This window comes from Mya arenaria, chromosome 15, assembly GCF_026914265.1.
Source record: "Mya arenaria isolate MELC-2E11 chromosome 15, ASM2691426v1".
Lineage (NCBI taxonomy): Eukaryota > Metazoa > Mollusca > Bivalvia > Myida > Myidae > Mya > Mya arenaria.
This window is the reverse complement of record NC_069136.1, coordinates 510,330-531,354: the sequence shown is the minus strand read 5'-3', so window position 1 is coordinate 531,354 and position 21,025 is coordinate 510,330. Positions and strand designations below refer to the sequence as shown.

General features: G+C 36.4%; 1 protein-coding gene across 5 annotated transcripts; it reads left to right on the top strand.

The window, feature by feature from the left end:
• Nucleotides 1–2,820: 2,820 nt before the first annotated feature.
• LOC128220217 (guanine deaminase-like) lies at nt 2,821–19,443 on the top strand. 5 transcript variants are annotated; one of them, XM_052928508.1, is made up of 14 exons: nt 2,821–2,938; nt 7,605–7,732; nt 8,393–8,481; nt 9,552–9,723; nt 10,115–10,202; nt 10,772–10,877; nt 11,581–11,608; nt 11,881–11,988; nt 13,254–13,361; nt 14,782–14,879; nt 15,102–15,169; nt 15,361–15,513; nt 17,031–17,177; nt 17,563–19,443. In XM_052928508.1, exons 2-14 carry the CDS (start codon nt 7,628–7,630, stop codon nt 17,616–17,618), a joined length of 1,326 nt encoding a protein of 441 aa, XP_052784468.1. In that variant the 5' UTR covers nt 2,821–2,938; nt 7,605–7,627; the 3' UTR covers nt 17,619–19,443. The 5 variants fall into 5 exon arrangements, with proteins under 5 accessions (XP_052784468.1, XP_052784471.1, XP_052784470.1 ...); XM_052928511.1 differs by lacking the exon at nt 2,821–2,938 and adding an exon at nt 3,497–3,587; XM_052928510.1 differs by lacking the exon at nt 2,821–2,938 and adding an exon at nt 5,564–5,651.
• The last annotated feature ends 1,582 nt before the right edge of the window (nt 19,444–21,025 follow it).

The window sequence follows — 21,025 nt, the reverse complement described above, 5'->3', positions numbered from 1 at the left end:
GCTTACTGATAAACGTCACTGTTATCAATAAATCGACATAAAATATGTGTTTCATTTATCAAAATCCAAAATCCTGAAGTTTCTGATACTGATACAATCAAAGGGGGATGTTACGGTGCCAGGACTCTATATTAGGGTCAGTTGTGACCAAAACTAGGTCCAGACCAAAAAAAATTGTGACCACCCTTATATACAGATATAAAGTCCTGGGACCGTGACAACCCCCTTTTGATACAATAACCTCAGGGATCTGGTCATTTCGTATCCTTACGATTTCGTAACCGCTGAATCTTGGTTATTTCGTAACCATTCTGTTAGTCAATTCGTAACCGTCAAGAAATCAATTGGTCGTATGGTAACCACCATTTAACAAGGTGATAAATAGTACACTTTGCACCTCGTTAAGTGTATTGTTCGAACCTGGATGTATATGGCACAGCAAACAGGACACCAATTGGGAGACATTACTCGAATTCTCGCTAATAACAAGCCAATAATTTACGTTCAACTCACTAGTAATTAGATATATATATATATATATATATATATATATATATATATATATATATATATATATATATATATATATATATATTTTGCCTACTTATAAACAATCATTTAAGACTGAACGCAATGTATTTTTGAGTAAAATTACGTTTACATAAATGATCAAGGGTCATTCTTGACCCATTTCATTGACTATATATTTGTTTGAATTGTTTAAAACGAACAAAATTTTGTTCTTTTCTATTCTCAATTGATCCATATTCCATTTTGCATCATTTATATCCGAAACCGACAAAAAGAGCCTAACATTATTAGTTATGGTATTAATTTCCAATAACAAGATACAAAATTGAACATATCGGCACATTTTTAATACAATAAGCATATAAAAAGCGCATACTCTCATTCGACAAACTCACTACATTTTACAATACTTCCATGCAATTTAAAAAATGAAAATCTATAGTTATATGGTCTATATATTTAAAAATATTGGCTTAAGGTCACAATTCCTCTCAATGGTAAAACATCTATGAATTAAAAAATATTACATTTAATACTCAGCCTACTTATAATATTTCCTTCGCAACATAAAAAATAGCTAGTTTGAATGTTTCTATTTGTCATAGTTTCAGAGTTTATTGGCAAATCGCACTACACTATTAGGAATAAAGAAGGAATACAACTACTAGATTTAACTTCAAATTTTTATGTTTTATACTTACAGTAAACTTATTTTGTAAACTCAAATGGTATTAAATTAATTCCTCATATAGGAGTCAACGGTTACGATATGACCATTCGATTTCTTAACGGTTACGAATTGACTAACACATTGGTTACGAAATGACCAACAGTGAGCGGTTACGAAATGGAAAGGTTACGAAATGACCATAATTCCAACCTCCCACCTGTAAGTACTAAATGAAGTTACAACTTGGGGCTGGGAGTAGGATTTGTAAATGTAATCCTACTCACAGGTCTCAGCTAAGGGGTAGACAATCAAATAAAAGGTGTACAATTATCTGTTACTGGTATGTGAGCTATAAACTAAATTAGTAGAGCTCTACCAGTATCAGTTTATGGAATTATGAAAATTAACAGGCTCGAGAATGGTCATGTTTTATTGTTAATAATAACATTTAACTTCCAAAAATCAGGCCACTTTGATAGAGAGGACTTTGAACAAACCGACAGTTACATGTAACATTGAATTTAGATAAATACATGTTAGTTCGCGACATTGCCCAGTTCAAGTGCATAAAAACACGTCGGATTGGTCACAGTACTCTATTTAGTCGATTCTGTTGACATGTAAATCACGGTATCATTTAAACATAAACAAGGTCGACATCAGGCTCCATGTACTTGACGCAAAGTTATGTTTGACCATATCCATCTCCATCGCACTGAAAACTGACGAAATATATTCTCTCTGACTAAGTCGCTTACGGGAATTCAGCGTGTATGTTGAAATACAGTTTCACCGTAATATCAGGACTAATTAAGGTTTAACAAATCATAAATGAATGCATAAACTCATTTATCCTGTCATACATGGTCAGTTAAAATGCTAAATTGCGTTTTTGAAAACGCCCGATTAGCAGTGACCCCCCCCCCCCCCCCCCCCCAAAATGCACGCTCGGCTATATTTGTTCTAGAGTAAAGTCGTTAAACATCCTTTACACATGTATATCATGGACGGGAAAATACAAATAACGCATGGCAAATATGTTTGTTATATGTTTTGTTTGTTGGGGCAATATCATGGCCTTAAATGTTAAACCATTTATTCTAACATTGCATTAAAGTGTTCACGTAGCATAAGCAAACAAAATCCATTCAATCGACAGAAGCAAATATTTATAATGTGAACAATACAAATGAACAAGTAACGAAAGAGAATCAAAGGAACACATTATGAATAGTTTTAATTGATAACCCAGCAATATCACTATAGAATGCACACACTTAACAAATATTTGCCTATTAACAGTATATCTACACTTGCGAATCCAGGGGAGGAAAGCGCATCATGCGCCCCCCCCCCCCAAGATCGTCCAATTTTGCCGCACAAAAAGCACCATTTCGGAATAAAAATTGTATAAAAGTTTTTAGAAGAATACCCCCAAACACGCCCTCCCCATCCGCTAACATTTTAAACCAAATACATATCGGTGCATGTCAGAATGTTACGCCCCTAAGTTATGCCCCTCTTACGTCAAATACTGGAGCCGCCACTGATCTATTACTTTAAGCCGAAACTCATACATACAATGAACGAGGTATTTGAATGTGACAAAGTTCATAAATATTTTTCTTCCCCAAAACGAGTATGGGAAGCAACTTCAAGTTTTTCAAATGTTAATTTCTTCCATAAATAGAATACACCACTTCAATGGTATACACGGGGATAAGTTGCGGCTTTTAGGTTTGTTGTATTTACGATTTATTGTTGTTTTGCTTCCATAAAAAAATAAATGAGTATCTATGAGGAAAAGGCTATTGTTTAAAGGCTTTGTATATATTGGTAAAATGATTAAATTTAAAATTTAGTTGATTTACGATTTCTAATTGATCACGAGGAGGTAACTTCTCTCACATTATTTTTACTGAAAATCTATTGTGATTTTAAATTCTTAAGTAATTTGCAGAGTATACGAATTGTGCAGTATCTTTGGTGTTTCTTGTGTTAGAACGTATTTATTTATTTTCGATGTACATTATGCCAGTGGCAATAATATGGGTGCATTATTTTCGTTTTTATTCAGTATAATTATCTAAAAGGAAAGTTGTATTCACTGTCTGTCTGGCTTATATATCATTTATATGACAAGATTAAGCCACCCGTGCGAGTATTTGGCAGGGTTTTACAGTAAATAATTTACAAATAAAGCAAACGGACGGATAACAACTTTATCCTTTTTAATTTTACTGCTGTTGTATATATCTGCTAGGGATTAAAATGTTTGAAATACCATGTTTAGGTCTGATATTATTTTATTTTTTTAAATGAAGACATTTAAAAGTTTAGATCGGCAGCAGGATTCAATGCGGAGATCTCTGGACTACTAGACGAGGTATATACCGCTTGTCACTGCGCCATCTACATGTACAGTTGTTATGTAACATTATAATTTTATACAGTACATATTTAATGATAATATCGGAATTTGATATAAAAAAACCCACAACGCTACAGTTTCAAATGTTACTGGTTGAGTAACCGTATCGGACAACTTTTCACTGTTTTGTCGACACTATTCAGTATCAGACAGAAAGTTAAACTGTAACCATTCAGTAAATGGGTAAAGGTTGTTCAAATCAAATCAAAACAAAACTAGATTTATTATTATTTTAGGTTACATGATATGCAACATGCTTATGTTATAAAAGAACATACTCACAGAAATAAATGGTTTGTTACGACGCAGTCGCATGACCATTTGTCTTGTGTAAATGCATACTAACAATCTATGACTTTTTAGTGGTCTACATGATACTGTGTAGACTACCCACTAACACTGTTTATATCTACCGCTTCACCTGATTACAAACAATAACGGCTGATAAAAGGGAATTAATGAATGTGCAGTACTTTGCATTCTTATTGGAGGAACTATTATGTTGACTACTTATTAGTATGAGTTTTTTTCATTTGTGCACCAACGAAGCCTACTGTGTGACTTTAACAGAAGATGTTACATTAAAAATGCGAAAGGCTGTTTGTTCGAGTACAATGCACTGGTGCACGTCTGGAATACTTTTAATTAAATTTGTCTTTGCATGTACAATTGCATATTACTCGAATAAACATATATCATATAACGCATAGACATATACATTTCATTATAGAAGCACATATAAAAGTTTATAGGTCATCATTATATCTATGTATTCCTTTGTCGGGGATAAAAATTTATATTCACAAGCTCGCATTATCCCCGCAGTCTTCTTTGTATGGTTCAACAATAACTTGTCAGACAGTGTTTGTTACTGCACACTGGTCGCCGTAGGTCAACCAGGCTAATTGGCTCGGCTATGACCGTTCATGGTGAATATTCTCTCTGTCCTTTATCCTTTATTAGGTTATTTATCAGACATACCAATTTTCTCAGTTGTGTTTTTAAATCATTTTCATGCAATTTTAAGTATGGGAACGGAATTTTGACAACAAAGTTAAACTCTTGTGAACCGAAATACCACTTTTCTTACTGGTTAGTTCGTCCTATATACATTAATTTAAGGCAACGCCTGCATAATGGTTGGGTCAAAGTCCCGAGTGGTTGAAAGTGGGTACGGTGACCTGTAGTAGGCCACACTATTTAAAACCCACACGAACTATACGTCTGAAGGTACACTGATTTATGCGTCGAATAATAATACGAGATTTTACATGCACGATGTGTTATCTCATTCAATCTTTCTGCACGGTCTCATAAAATTTAGATTATAATCTACTTTTTCCGCCAACGAAATCGCATATCTGTCTCCAAAAAGTACCCGCCTTCATACGATGGTTCCCCGCCTGATAAATGTCGAAATAATGGTTATGCACCAGTCAATTGTAACCACGGCCCCCACAGGTCCGGGGACTTTGACTTTCGGTCCAGCCAACCCCGGGTAAAATTCCCGACTGGGGGGAACAAACTGATGGTTAAACCCCGGCCAAATGCCCCCCGCACCCCAGAGACTCTATATAAGGCCCAATCTCCGCTAAATTTGGCGCTATGACAAAACTACCGCGGTCACCCGGCCCTGCGGGGCCACCTGGAAAGTAAAAACACGGCCCTTTTCCCCGGCTATCCCCTGTATACCCCCGGACCTGGGGGGGGTGGGGCGTGGTTACAATTGACTGGTGCATTAAGCGTAAAGCAAACTTAAACATAACCATTACGTAGTGCATGGTCCTATGCCTTTATTGCAAAATCACATATTTTATCAGAACATCGCCACTTTCCTTCATATGGGAATGAACTTATGGCAGGTTATAGTTTCATAAAAGGGAGAACAAGATACAATGTACACACTGATTCGCTGTGTGTATGTAAACCTAAAATTAAAGTGTATTAGCCTAAGTGCATGGTCATTGTTATCCATTAGAACAGTGACAAACATTATAGGAATTTACCTTTACCAGTCAGGTAGGAAGCGTTCTTTCTAAACTGTATTCAGGTCTATGACAGTGATATACTAAACTGTATACAGGTCTATGACTGTGATATAAAGGCACTTGTTTCACAGGATAGTAAAAGTGTGGAAGTTCATATCTTATTTAAACACGGTGTATTTTATTAAGTCGGCGATACAGTAGTTCATGTGTAATGTAATCTTTGCTAAAATCAGCAATGGCACAATTAAACCCAGCGACCTATATCTTAAAACTACAAATCGTAACATTAATCGGATAATATTGGTTAGTAGGTAGGTTACATATTACTTGATTCTGTAGCTTTTTTTCTGTTTGTTTCAATTAAAAGTAATTGGTTAAATGATATATAATAGATATAAAATATAGTTTCATTATTTATACGAAAGGAACTATTTTACTACTAAATGCATTTATGTACACTTATGCACCAGTCAATTGTAACCAAGCATGGCGCCCCCCCCCCAGGTCCGGAAAAGCGGGGACCCTGACTTTCCGTCCAGCCAACCCCGGCTAAAATCATCGCCCTGCGTGGGACGAACAGATGGTAAAATCCCCGCCAAATGCCCCAGCACCCCCAGGGACCCTAGGTAAGGCTCATTCCCCGCTATATTTAAAGCGAAGACAAAACCACCGCAGTTACCCGGCACTGCGGGGCCACCTGAAAGGTAAAAAACACGGCCCATTTCCCCGGCTATCCCCGGTATACCCCCGGACCTGGGGGGGGGGCGTGGTTACAATTGACTGGTGCATTATACTTCCGAATATGTCGAGCATTTTAATTGCTGAGTGGGTTTATTTTTGCTTACAGTAAAATGTTATCGATCGACTTCGATATAAAACGTAACTGGAAACCAATCATAAATAAATCCTCAATATTTTAATATTATTTCTTCTAATTTCAATTTTTATTCATCGAATTAATACCACTAATGGATATTAACCTCCAATCAGGGTTTTAAATAATCAATGCATTGTCTTTCACGAACAATTGCACAGTCGAACGCATAATCAGCTGATTACGAGTCTAGTAACTATCTATATAATGCGTCTGTTTCGTACAGCTTTGTCAATGTCCGCTTTTAATGTCGTATGCCGTTTTTAACTTATTAATACAAACATATATATACATATAGAATGTCGTAAAACAAATAACGATCAAATTATAACATAGTCATAATGATCTTAAGGATTGTCTCCATTTCATTTACGAGCACCGAGGTAAGGACAGACATACTAGCGCACTCGTGAATATAACTTTCACTTGTCATAAGAGTATAGGTTTTTGAGCGCAAGACCTTTAACGGTATTGATTGTTTCAACATTAGATTGCATTCAAGTGGTTTGTGTTGAGAAGTTTACGTTTGGTTTTTAGATGCTGAACGTGATTATTAAAGCGTTGACTAACTTGGATATAAAACTCACCTCAGTGTATAAAAACCTTACATACATGAGAAGACGGTTTATTGTATTGATCTGTATTTACGTAAGGAGTAAAACCTTGATGTTAATATATACAACTAAGTGATGCATCGCCACAGCGCTCCTATGCATATTTTGCGTGTTTTCCTGGGTTGAAATGTTATGTTTGACTGATTACATTTGTTCATTTCACTGATATGATTTTAGTGATCTTCATATTTTCTATTTAATTGAAAAGGTACTCATTGCATTTATGTATGTACATGGTTCAAATGTTGTTGTTCTTGTTAATCATTATCCGATGGAAAAACATATTCATATTATTTATTATTTTTCTATTATTAGTAATATTACTTTGTTAATAATAATAATTATTATTATTATTATTATTATTATTATTATTATTATTATTATTATTATTACTTTATTATTATTATTATTATTATTATTATTTGTATTATTATTATTATTATTATTATTATTATTATTATTATTATTATTAAGCCTACTACTTATTGGTTTTCAGATTAAATTGCAAAATTGGCCAGCATGGATGAGACTGGGTTTGTGATGTGTGGAGCGCTAGTTCACTCAACCGATGCAGAACCACTTGAAATAATGCAACACAAATGCATTGGCGTCAAAGAAGGAAAGGTAAGTTGTAATCTCGATATGAAGTGTTCTTTGTCTTCAAACTACAAATGTTTACAATATTTTTGAATATGTGTACGTTCATTACTTACATGTAGGCAAGTTATAGGTCGTTTTCAGCTTCAATACCAGTATTTACCAAGCATAGTAAATGGGTCCTTTGATAAATGTGTAGGTGAACAATTTGCAACGATTTATTTTTTTGTCATTTTTGACACATGGTGTTGTTACATATTACCCCGGGGAAGTAACTTTCTATAGTGGGTGTGGTCCAATACAGCAGACCAAGAGTACTCAGGGTTCAATCATATTGCCGGCGCATTTTTTTTTTATCATTTTCTTTTTTCTAATTCGTTCTTCATTATATTTATAAACTAACTTCATGTTAAAACTTACCCCTCATATCATATTTGTCAAATGGCTTATTGTCCATGTATTTGTCAGAGGTAAACTTAATAATGAAAAAATAAAATGTGTTTTGAGTTGAGTGAACGTGAACGGTATTAGCCACAATAGCTGGAGTTAAAAGCCCAAAAAGGGTAGTATTGATGTTACCAAATATGAAAAATATGACCATTTAAAAGAAACAGTAATCAAGAGATGCATACAAGTACATTTGTTTGTATAAAGAATTTCACATTAACACAATATTGAATGTTTTAGATTGTTTTCATTGAAAACGAAGATGCACTCTCCGAGAAAATAAAGGAGTTTGGAATACCACAAACAGACATAACATATCTGAAAAAGGGGTAAGCATACTTAACAATAGTCAATAGCATTTTCTTTATACAATATTGAATTGATTTTACTTTACATATGGCAAAAAATATCTCGTTATAGAAATCCGCATTTGAATGTAATCATTCAGAGCTATTTATGGATATTGCTTCCTTAAAATCTTAATATTTCAAACGCAAATGAATGTCTTTACTTTGATATTAAGCTCTAAATCTGTTATGATTATAATTTTATAAACCACAGGAACTAAGTTTGCGGTTCGAATGAACTGAGCATATATCTGGCACTGAGCCTAATCATATTTTCATAATCTCCTCGAGACCAGTGCAGGGCGAGGTCATTTGCAACTGCCACGCATATATTGTGCATAAATTGTTGATTTTATGTTAACGATGTTCAAGATATGCACTGCCATACGCAATTGAAGGTCATGTCGCGTTTCGTCTGCCTGGTTCAACGAACGTCGGAACGATCTTTGCAAACATATCGTAACCAATGACTGTCCAACCATTTGCCCCAAATCGCCCGCGCATATGCAAGAAATAATCATGTGATCAACTTATACCTAAACGCGACGAACATATCAGTATTAATGAGAACTTCGTATCTCTTCAGCAACAGCGAATTCAAATACCACGTAGAAAAGTATTTATTTATTCATGAGGTGGTCAAATTCTATGTTGAATACTTCAACATGATTTATAAGTACAATCAATAGAACCGTTATATAAAGTAAAAAAGCGACTTAAAATATTCATTTATTTACATTAAAATAAAATAATACTTCTTCAGGTTAAAGGAATACCCCTGGCCTTTGCGGCATCGGCGTCGGGCGAAACAGTTCACCTTGGATATAACTCAAAAGAAGTTAAAGATATTCCAATGAAACTTGATCCGCGTGTTACCAGAAACAATATACACATGTATAGCAAGGACCATAACTCTTAATAAAAGCATATTGATTGATACCCTTTTTGTCAAAAACAGAAAAAAACAGACGAGCGCTGCCAATGGCTCTGCTAGGCTCTTGTTATCTGTATAATGGATTACCCTTAGTGTTTACCTTCGCTTTACTTTCCAGTCAGTTTCTGTGCCCTGGATTTGTGGACACCCACCTTCATGCCCCTCAGTATCCCAACTGCGGAAAGGGGCTGGATATGGGGCTGCTGGACTGGCTTCAGACATACACATTCCCCACTGAGGCCAAGTTTAGCGACCTCAAGTACGCAGATATGGTTTACAGAAAAGCTGTGGTGGGTGGTGTGAAAGAGTAATAGTGTTACTTAAGTGTGTTCTTATAGACATATGATGACGTATTAAGAATAAGGCACACCTATGTGTTGTCTGTAAAAATCTGTATTCGTTTGTCTGGTTAACAGATTCTATTCTGATAAAATACGCTAAAGAAATGATGTTCTCTAAGATATTGCTTGTTCAATTGGTTGATATTTTGGTGATATGTTACATTGTCGGTTGATGATGCAGAATATAGATTTGTCTTGGGTTCATTTTCCGAATAATTGTCATTCTTTTTGGTGCAACAACGAGGCTTAGATAGCGATCCCTTTTCAATATTTTACTTATATCCTTTTCGTTAAAGAACAACGTAATACGAGTACATACATGTCTGTCTTATTCAACCAGAGGCGGGTGTTACGGAACGGCACAACGACGGGCTGCTACTTCGCCACCCTACACACAGACGCCACACTGTTGCTCTGTGACGTCATAAGTAAGTGGTGATTCACTGATGAATCCCTTTCACTTGCATTTTTAGATATCATGCTTCCTGGTCAAAACACGCAGAAACAGAGGCATATATATAGCTCTTTGCCCGCATTATCCTACACTACAATGCACCCTTAGAAAAACGTTGTTTTGACTTGGGATGTATAACACAATGAATCACGGCTTAGAATTCAATCATTCTGATGTGCCTTAAAGTGTATTAGATGGTTAAATAAACATGATCGATTAAACTGTAATTATTTGTTTTTTTACGACAGTCTTAAAACAAAGCGTATTACGGCATGCCGTGCAGTATTATTATATTTGCGAAAACTAAAATTCACATTTGACGAATCGTGCAATATATACTAAACTTCATCCTAAACAACAAGCTAGTTTTGTTTAACAAAATTAAGTATAACTAAACTTACATCGAAATAGGCATGACTCGCCCAAATGTCATCTGTATATGGTCATTTGGAACACCTCGGTCATTTTCCATGGAAAACAACCTCGGATGGGAAATATCCGGGGATTTCCGAATGGTATATAATATGCTGTCTCCATTTCCAGACGAATACGGGCAACGGGCTTACGTGGGAAAGGTAAACATGAACATTGGTTCCCCGGACTTCTATATTGAATCCTCAGTAGAAGAATCTCTCTCAGAAACTAAAAGGTGAATTGATTCAGTAACGTCTTATTGTAGGTACGTATTAATAAGCTATAACGTTTTTTTCCATGACATTTCTATGGTATAAAGTAGTATTAATTTATTGATTATGTTGACTTTTCTTGATGTGTTCTTGCCTGAAATGTGTTTTGTATATACAATTTATCATTTTTACGTACAATTTCTTGCCTGCCAATATCTGGCGTATACCTCTGAAGGGTGGCATAACACATTCGAAACGTGAGAACAGTTTTACCTTTACCCCCGATCTGCAGTGCCATACTGTCCTCGACCAAACATGCACCTTTCTGTGTTAATGTCACTTGTTCAAATGTCACGATCATGGTTGACAGTCTTATCGAATTTTTGTCCGCATTGACCAGTTAATGACCTCTTTTTGTTTTCGGGGTCACTTGATTTAAGATCAAGGTCAAGGTGAACAATCTTATTTTTCGAGAACGGTTTGATATATGACCATGACCTTTCAGTGGTGTGTTGACCCCTTTTGATTTTGAGGTCAATAGGATAAAGGTAAATAACTCAATGCATTTCTTCGCAAAACTCCGCGACTGAATCATCTCTTAAATATTTCTAAGAGAGTTTCACGCAAGACCATACTGTTTGACAAACATATCTTATATTTCTATTAACCCGTTAACTATGTCTGAACATCATGCGTTAAAACTGTTGCCATCTCTTTTCTTTTCAGATATATTGAAGAAGTTAAAAAACGAAATGTGAGTTTAGTTTTAATTGAAAATGTATTTATAAAATGCTCAATGCACATCTTATTTTAAGCACACGTGTTTTTGTATTGTTCATGAGAGTAAATGTTTAGCTAATAGTAATTAATCTATCTGTTTTGTTAACACGAGCATACTTATATTTGTTAGCATAAACATTTCTTAGATGTCAACGATACACATGCTCACCATCTAATTACGAACTCTTTATCTTTATTTATAAGTGTTTATTATCTCAAAGATCAGAACTCTTTATCTATTTCCAGTATCCACATATCACACCCATAGTAACGCCGCGGTTCGCCCTGTCCTGCTGCCAGGAACTGATGTCCAAACTTGGTGATCTTGCCAAGGCGTACGATCTCCCAATTCAGGTATACGATTCAGAAACATTTTCGGTTTATGTTACAGTACACAAAAGAGGATTTAATCGATATTTTTCTTTGAAATCCAGCAGATTGTCCCGCTCAAACATGCTTATTTAAACAGTGGAAAGTACAGGGACAAGCCAAGTAGCCAATTATTAAGCAATTCCCTATCTTTAGGATGTAAGCCGCAGGCCTTCAGACTTCAATTTAGTACCGCAAATTGAAAGCAGGTATCATCGGACCTCCTTTTTGATATGACCTATTAAAATAATTTATGCGCCGGGTTAACAAAATAAAACGTATGGTGTTATGTGCTTTAAAGTAGTGCAAATGAAAATACCACTCTATTTAATTAAATACGTTCATAATGTTGCACCATTAATGTGCATTTGTAGGAAAGCAAGCTGAAAAATCTTAATTAGATCTTGGTGAGGTGAGGAACCGAGAGGAATAGAATATTATAGATAATTACGCAGAAAATGGAAGTGTGTTGACTAAACAAATCATTCGGAGCTCCTCGGCCATTTTTTCAAAAACAACCTCGGATGTATGCCGGTACATCTGTTGAAGTAGTCCGTATTTTTTTTAATAAAAGCATTTATTAAATGTAGTGTTTAAGAGTTGTATTCATTGCTCTCAGTTTAAATTGATTGCCAGTGAAGTGTATTATTGCAAACATAATTACGATTCCCAAGAGTTAAGTCATAAATTTTAACTACTAAATAAGATTACTACGCGATCTATTTGCAGCGGACTTAAACGTACCACTTTTTAAGTATGTAAACCGTCCATATACATCCGAGGTTGTTTTTGAAAAAATGGCCGAGGAGCTCCGAATGTAAACAAATCTGCCCTTATTTATCTACTATAAATAGTCAAAACGTCCTCAGCCAAAATCAGGTTTCATTGTATTAACTATACACTAAGAGGACGTTCTCATATTGGCTCTCAAACGAGCAATCCGTTTGGTGGAATGCGGACACTTTAACCATATACAACCTGACCACTCTCTTCCTGATGCCTCTTGCAAGATGTGTATGACGTTTCAACCTTCTTATTGTTCGGACACACACACATCTGCATATCATTCCAAATGAGTTTGACTTTAATTGCTGTCATATCTTTTAGACCTATATCCTTTTGCTGTAAATACATCATGTCTTACGACCTATGACTTATTTTGTATAACAATTAATGTACGTTTTATAATGTGTATACTCTTGGACATACTGTTTAGTGTATCATGAAATAAAACATGATTTATCTTTTAGACGCACATCTGCGAGACTCGAGACGAGGTCCGGATAGTGGGCGAGACCTTCCCTGGGTGTGAATCGTATGCCGCGGTGTATGACAAGGCCGGTCTACTTACAGACAAGGCAAGGATGATAAATCTTGTTGAATACCAGGACTTTATGCTACGTTTACACTATGTTCCTGGTGGCCACGGCAGCCCCGTTTCAGACAACCGTGGAGAAAACGGGATAAACGCGAGACAGCGCGGGGTAACGGGATATGCAAACGTGACAGACCGTTATTGCCGTGCATGCCGGGCCAGAATTTTAAACTGTCAAAAAATTTGCCACGGCAGCCCGGTGTGGATGAGAAACGTAGTAGGTCGTAGTAAAACGGGGTAAACGCAATGACACGTGACAGTACGTGACAGTACGTAATTGGCCGTTACACAACTTATAAATCGTCCGTAGGGGGGCGGGAATCATATGTAATCCCCGGCATCTGAAGTTCCTTTCTAGTTTTGTCATGTTGTGCTCCGTTTTGTCACGGTTTTCACTGCAAGCTAGGGTGGACGATAGCCGTTTCGTTACGTTTCATTTGCGGTGAAAACACAAAATCTTCTTCATCTTGGGAATTCATGTTTAATCTTGTCGAAGTATTCTGATACAGTGATTGCTGTTGCCTGGGGGATTTTCTTTATACCGTGGACACAAACGTATTCCAAAGCTCTGCGGTGTTCGCGTTCGATGCAAAGGAGGCCTTGACAAAACGTGGAAAACGCATCAGACCTGGATGAAGACGTGAACAACGTGAGGGATCCTATCAGAACGTATCGGACCGGGACGCAACGTACATGCATCCCTGGTAGACCGCGCCCGGACCTTAGTGCGCCTTGGACGAACCACTTTTTCGCACCTACGGCTTGTCACGGTTACCTTAATAAAACGTGAGGAAACTTAGAACAACGTAACACAACTTGTTTATGGAGACAAAAATGGCCAAAATCCCACGGCGCAATACGTTTCGGGCAAACGGGGCTGCCGTGGCCACCGGGAACATAGTGTAAACGTAGCATTAAGCATTCATAAAACATAAACATTCATTCTTAACTTCAGTTGATTTCATACTTTTTATAATCATTTTTTAAAGAAAAAAACAAGTGTGTGTAACATAAGTATGTTTATTAGCTACAATTAAGGAAGATAATGTTGTTTAGATATTGTTAATTTATGAAGTCAAATGCGATCAGTTAGAAATTTAACTAAAGTGAGGAAATGACTTGAGGTGTTTATGATTACCGGCCCTGTGTCTTTGCCGAGCTTCTAACTAACCTGTTCTGTCCAAATTGTCTTGAAATATATATTTTTTAAATCACTTTATGATATTTGTTGCTTGAACGAAAATACGGTATTAGCTTCCTATTTCAATAGTGTTGCTTATTTCTCAAATGATTACCACAACAGACCTTTCGATTAAAATCCGGTATACCTCTAACAAGGAAAAATGCTACTATGCTTGTCCAGAATGGCATTTATAATAACAAATATTATTCTGGCTCTTCAGATGGTGCTTGCCCACGGAATCTACCTCAGTGACAACGAGATCGCGCTTATCAAGGCCCGTAACTCTGCCATCTCACATTGTCCAAACTCCAACTTTTCGTACGATAACCTTTTCTTAATTTGAAACATTCTATGATTATCGATCTTTATCAGGACTTATATTTTTGGCCAGAAAAGGACTGTTTGCAGAAATATTGTGAATCAAAATTTTGATCCAGTATGAATATGATGTATCATCTGTTACTACAAATAACAAAATTATATCTAGATAGACAAACCATGATGTAACGTTTACCCTATACTGAGTTACCGTATTTCTAGAATACGGAGCGGCGTACTTGATTTACGGAGACTAGAAGAAGCAAGAATCAAAGTCGGGCTTGGAACAGGTAGGAAATGGCTTGAATAATTTCCTGTGTCTGTTTTACTTTTTTTGCAATGACAAGATATCGGAATATGGGGTATATAAATGGACAGCTTTTATCCGCTGGTATTTTGGCTGACATCTCCCAAATGATGTCATCATTTTGATACTCACGTTGAATAAATTATACGATGTATTATTACTCTTGTTTCCAAGACATATCTGGTGGTTACCATCCCTCCATGCTGAACGCCATACGTACTGCCGTGTTCGTCTCCAACATCCATCACATCGAGGCTGAGCATGCCAACTACAAGGCCCTGTCTGTTCACGAGGCATTCCGACTGGCTACGCTAGGGGGCGCAAAAGGTCTGTACAGTATGTGAAGTGAACTTCTAAAGCTTAAACCAGGGGTAATTAAATCGAACATATTATCATGTATTAAATACATATAAAGCTGCTTTTCGAATAGCTGCGCGAGGAGGAGCCAAAAGTGTATAAAAACACTATGTCATATACATGTATGCGTGCTTATATCGGTTCGTGGATCAAAGTATCGAGATAACAAGGCTCCATTTACAATAGCTGCGCTACAGTAGTTACATGATAAGTGAGACTTAACTCTGTTTTGCACCAGTGAAATTCAATGCATGTTGTTTCGCTATATTATTACTTACAAGTAAGAGTGTTCAGTTAGTAAGTTTCAATGCAATGTACACATCGATACCAAGTTTATGTCAGTTTTCGACAATTTTCTGTTTTCCCCTATTTCATCATACGGAATACAGGCCCTTAAACGCACTTTTTGGGTTAATGACATTGCTAGTCCATATAAACAGCCGCTTCAGAGTCTTTGACGATTTATGTTTAACATCTGGGCATTCATTTTGTTAAGGAAACAAAATGAATGTCCAAAATCGTTAAATAAATCCCTAAATGCGCATTATTGTGACTACGACATTGCCAACTAATTAGATAATAAATATCAAATAATACTACGTATGTATACATGAACTTGTGAAAGGTTTTATAAATGATGTAGTTCTTTCTTTAACTATATCCCTTTACAGATGTACGAAATATGCAATAGTGTGATTTAATGAATTAAAAACAAAGGTTGTTCATGGATGTTTAAATTATCATATAAGCTAAAACAGTGAACATTGGAAAATAAGCAAACCCATAATAGATAATGTCACATACCAATAGAACTCTGAAACTTTCAACATGGAAGGAAAAATGTTTTGTCAACAAACTACCTGACCAATGACATCAATAAACACGAATATAACGGAACGGTAGCTAGTAAAAGGGAAATAGTTTCTAAAGCGCAGGGTACAGGTAACATCAATCTAGTATAGGCCTACATGAGTTATCTCCCTTTATTATTAACATGTCCTTCGAAACACAAGAGGGAAACAGTGGTTGGTATTAACTGTGAGCGTTAATTGCTTGATTTAGAACATCCGTGTTCGTGCCTTGTCTGTCCAAACTCCACTCCGATCAGTAAAGGGCAACACGAAACTTCTTTCAAATGGTAAAGTCTAGTTCCGTGTACATTATTTACTATGTGTTTTTGTATACAATGCAGTAAATGTTGACTAAAACTGGATTTTCTTTTTATAAAACTTTAGCGTTTATGAATCTAAGGAGATGTAATAATCGCATAAATTTAAGTTGTCGGCTATTGCGGATGTACTTTCATGTAACTCGTCAGGTATTGGATGAGTTTGTAATTCAATATGCAAGATAAAGATAACATAATTATAGCACGTTTACAATTCCTAGTAACAAATCGACTCTTTGTTAAGGTAACAAGTATATAATGGGCACACCCCAGTCTAATGTATTAACGCTGTATCGCCTTAACCTCGTGTTTGTTTCAGCACTGGGCTTGGACAACCGTATAGGGAACTTTGCTGTGGGTAAAGACTTCGATGCCCTTCTGATAGACCCGTCAGCGGACGGCTCGCATGTTGATGTATTGCCGGACGACTCATTCAGTGATAGTGTGGACAAATACCTCTACAATGGTAAGGGGACTATGCTTGAATCCACTCTGGAACTCGTGCACCAGTGAACCTATGTTGCACAGAGCGTTCAAGGCAATAATGACATGATTTATTTACACAATAATGTTGATGCCTGTGTGGTTTGTATGTAATGTTTGTACGTTAATGTGTTTCTCGTTCGATATATTTCGGATCCTTTCCCCGTGCCTCTTCAAAGGGTTGATATTTGTTGACTACTGGGCTTGTCTGTGCAGACTCTTAATATACGCACCCGGAAACGCACCCGGGGTTACAAATATCCAACAATAGGATACACCCTTAAGATTTTAAACTTGAATGATTTTAAGAACGCATCATTTACAAACATTTTCTGTTTACGGCTTACAACCTATATTGTTTGTTTCAGGCGACGATCGAAATATCCTGTCCATTTACGTTGCAGGAAGAAAGGTTATATCGTAGGAAAATATACCATTACGGTTTTAGCGGTATGAGAAACTGACGCTACGTTCCTGACTTACTATGGCTACGTTCCTGACTTACTATGACTACGTTCCTGACTTACTGTGGCTACGTTCCTGACTTACTATGGCTACGTTCCTGACTTATTGTGGCTACGTTCCTGACTTACTATGGCTACGTTCCTGACTTACTGTGGCTACGTTCCTGACTTACTATGGCTACGTTCCTGACTTATTGTGGCTACGTTCCTGACTTACTATGGCTACGTTCCTGACTTACTATGGCTACGTTCCTGACTTACTATGGCTACGTTCCTGACTTACTATGGCTACGTTCCTGACTTACTATGGCTACTTTCCTGACTTACTATGGCTACGTTCCTGACTTACTATGGCTACGTTCCTGACTTACTGTGGCTACGTTCCTGACTTACTATGGCTACGTTCCTGACTTACTATGGCTACGTTCATGACTTACTGTGGCTACGTTCCTTATATACTGTGGCTACGTTCCTGACTTACTATGGCTACGTTCCTCATATACTGTGGCTACGTTCCTCATATACTATGGCTACGTTCTTCATATACTGTGGCTACGTTCCTCATATACTATGGCTACGTTCCTCATATACTGTGGCTACGTTCCTCATATACTATGGCTACGTTCCTGACTTACTATGCTATGTTCCTGACTTACTATGGCTACGTTTCTGACTTACTATGGCTACGTTCCTGACTTACTATGGCTACGTTCCTGACTTTCTGTGGCTACTTTCCTCATATACTATGGCTACGTTTCTGACTTACTATGGGAACGTTCCCGACTTACTATGGCTACGTTCCTCATATACTGTGGCTACGTTCCACATTTACTATGGCTGCGTTCCTGACTTACTGTGGCTGCGTTCCTCATATACTGTGGCTACGCTCCTGACTTACTATGGCGATTTTCCTCATATACTTTGGCTACGTTCCTGATTTACTATCGCTGCGTTTCTGATACACTATGCCTACGTTCCTGATTTACGATGACTACGTCCCTCACTTGCTATGAATACGTTCCTGCCTTACTATGGCTACGGTCCTGACTTTTCAGTGTTGTCAAATTCCTTTTGTGACATTGCTGAGAACAACATTAAATAGATTTCTTTACCGCTTACATAATTTCTTGTTAATGAAATTCACCATAGTTATATTACCAATCTTTTTGGACATTTTATTAAGTTGATAGTTTAATCTTTAATAGTTTGTTGGGTATTTTTTGGATTTTTTAGACATTTTTCCAAACATATTTACTTAGAATATAACTCCGACAATCTTCAATTACTGATCTGTCGTATTATAGTGACAATCAAATATTACTGTACTAGTATTGTGTTATTTTTAACTAGGTTGAGGTTGAAGGGGGCACACAATATGTTGATACAAAATAACTTTTACGACTTTAATAATATAAAAAAAAACATATAAAGTTTGTACAGATCCTTAATATTAGTTTTTATTTAATAAATAGCCACGTGGGCAGAAATTCCCGAGTTAAAGAAGCGCAAAAACATCGTTAATATATATTTTTTATCTGTGTACAAATCATGGATTTTTTTGTTTCGATGTTTAAAGGTTAATGCGTCAAACATGATAGTGCATTAAGATTGAATATTATTTTGTATAAACCTATATAGTGCCTCCCATGTGTACCGACTGTGATCTTTATATGAGTTGTGTTTACTTGGCCATTCCGCTACTATACTTCTTCCGTATGGTGTATATCATGATTATTAATTAAACAGAATAAATGTCAATTATAACAACGGAATAAATTATTTATATTCTGCCTTTATTTTGTTCTTTGTTCTGTTTATTTGAATATTGTTAAACTGCATTATTATATTGTTATGTATGTACCACAATAACTATCATGCTTGACCTAACGTTTTCATTCATTACTACATGTATATTTAATTCGCTTTGTGGCAATTATAGTTAAATGGATGTCTTTGAAAATATTTAAGTACCATCATATAAACGTGCAAACCCGATATAAACAATAAACTGAAAGCCAGTTTTAACATTGTATAGCTACACTGAACTTTTAAAGGGGCATAAGACACCAGATGGTCCGGAATCGGCAAATTCAGTAATCCCACAAAACAAGCGTAGACTTGTCATTTTGGCCTAGTAGCAGGCTGATAATACATCACTTTATATGGATAGAATAATAAACGGAACACTCATCTGTGTTTCTTTGTTTATAATAGTGCAGCATAATTTCCCAGTTTAAATCAAATCTGTTTATGAGTACAGATAAATATACCTATTTCAAACTTACTGGAATTTACGAGGTAGAAAAATAGTAAAATTGGATTTGGACAAATGCGCAAAACTGCGAAAGATTCATCAGGGGCGGCTCCAGGATTCGATGTTAGAGGAGGCATAACTTAGGGGCGTAACCTTTTGACTTGCGACCTTCCCTCAAAAACTTTTTTTTTTTGGGGGGGGGGGGGTTCAAGTGTGTGCAGGAGGGCTTGGGGTACTCCCATCTGAAAATTGTAACAATATATAATCCGAAATGCACTTTGGGCGTATTTTATTACTTATTCACCTATATTAAAATGAAAATTGTACTCGGACGATTTTTTGCCCTTTTTCGACCCCCCCCCCCTTTCCCAGTCTATGGCTCGTAAGCGATGTTTAATATTCAATGCGTTAAACACAACGATGCCAATTTTATGTTAGTTTTTTACCATTTACATTTTTCTTGCAATTGTATCATCTGGTGTCTAGCCCCTTTTACAAGTCATATATTCTATTCCACGAGTTGCCGAAAGTCATGTAGCTTTGTACTGTAATATAATAAGCTTAGCAAGGACTCAATCGATATCTGGTTTCCAAATGAACTTTATAGGAGTTGATGATTTAGAACAGAAAATAGAATTACGATTAAATGGACTTTAAAGAGTTGTTTTAGAACACACGTTTAAGAGCACAAAACCATAACATGCTAAGGAAATATCACAATGTGCCCACGACTCGTATCTTTTTTAACTCGAGTGAACCCGCGTTTTACTGAGGTAGGGGTCAGGCCATCATGTGTTGATAAAGCTATGTTGATGCACGTGTTGTCCATCTGTGGTTGGTGGTTGTACGCCTGTGTCTCTCGTTCAGTGTATTTTGGGCATATTTGGTCTTTAAATCATCTTTCTAGGAGTTAATGATTTAGAACAAATATAAATAGCTGGATGAACTTGAGAGTTGTTTAAGAACACTAGTTTTAGAGCATGAAACATTTCATGTGATGTGCTCATGACAAATCGAATATGCGTTCCAGTCAAGTCGTTTGCATAAAGTCGCTGTCGTGCTGTACGCCTTTACTTTGGCGATATGTTGTTGTGTCGTCATGAGGAATGATTT

Excerpts from the sequence above, each read along its gene's own strand:
- LOC128220217 (XM_052928508.1), top strand. The coding sequence starts at position 7,628 with ATGGATGAGACTGGGTTTGTGATGTGTGGAGCGCTAGTTCACTCAACC. Across the intron at positions 10,203-10,771 it reads GTTGCTCTGTGACGTCATAA|ACGAATACGGGCAACGGGCT; the intron begins GTAAGTGGTGAT and ends CTCCATTTCCAG. Across the intron at positions 17,178-17,562 it reads GGACAAATACCTCTACAATG|GCGACGATCGAAATATCCTG; the intron begins GTAAGGGGACTA and ends TGTTTGTTTCAG.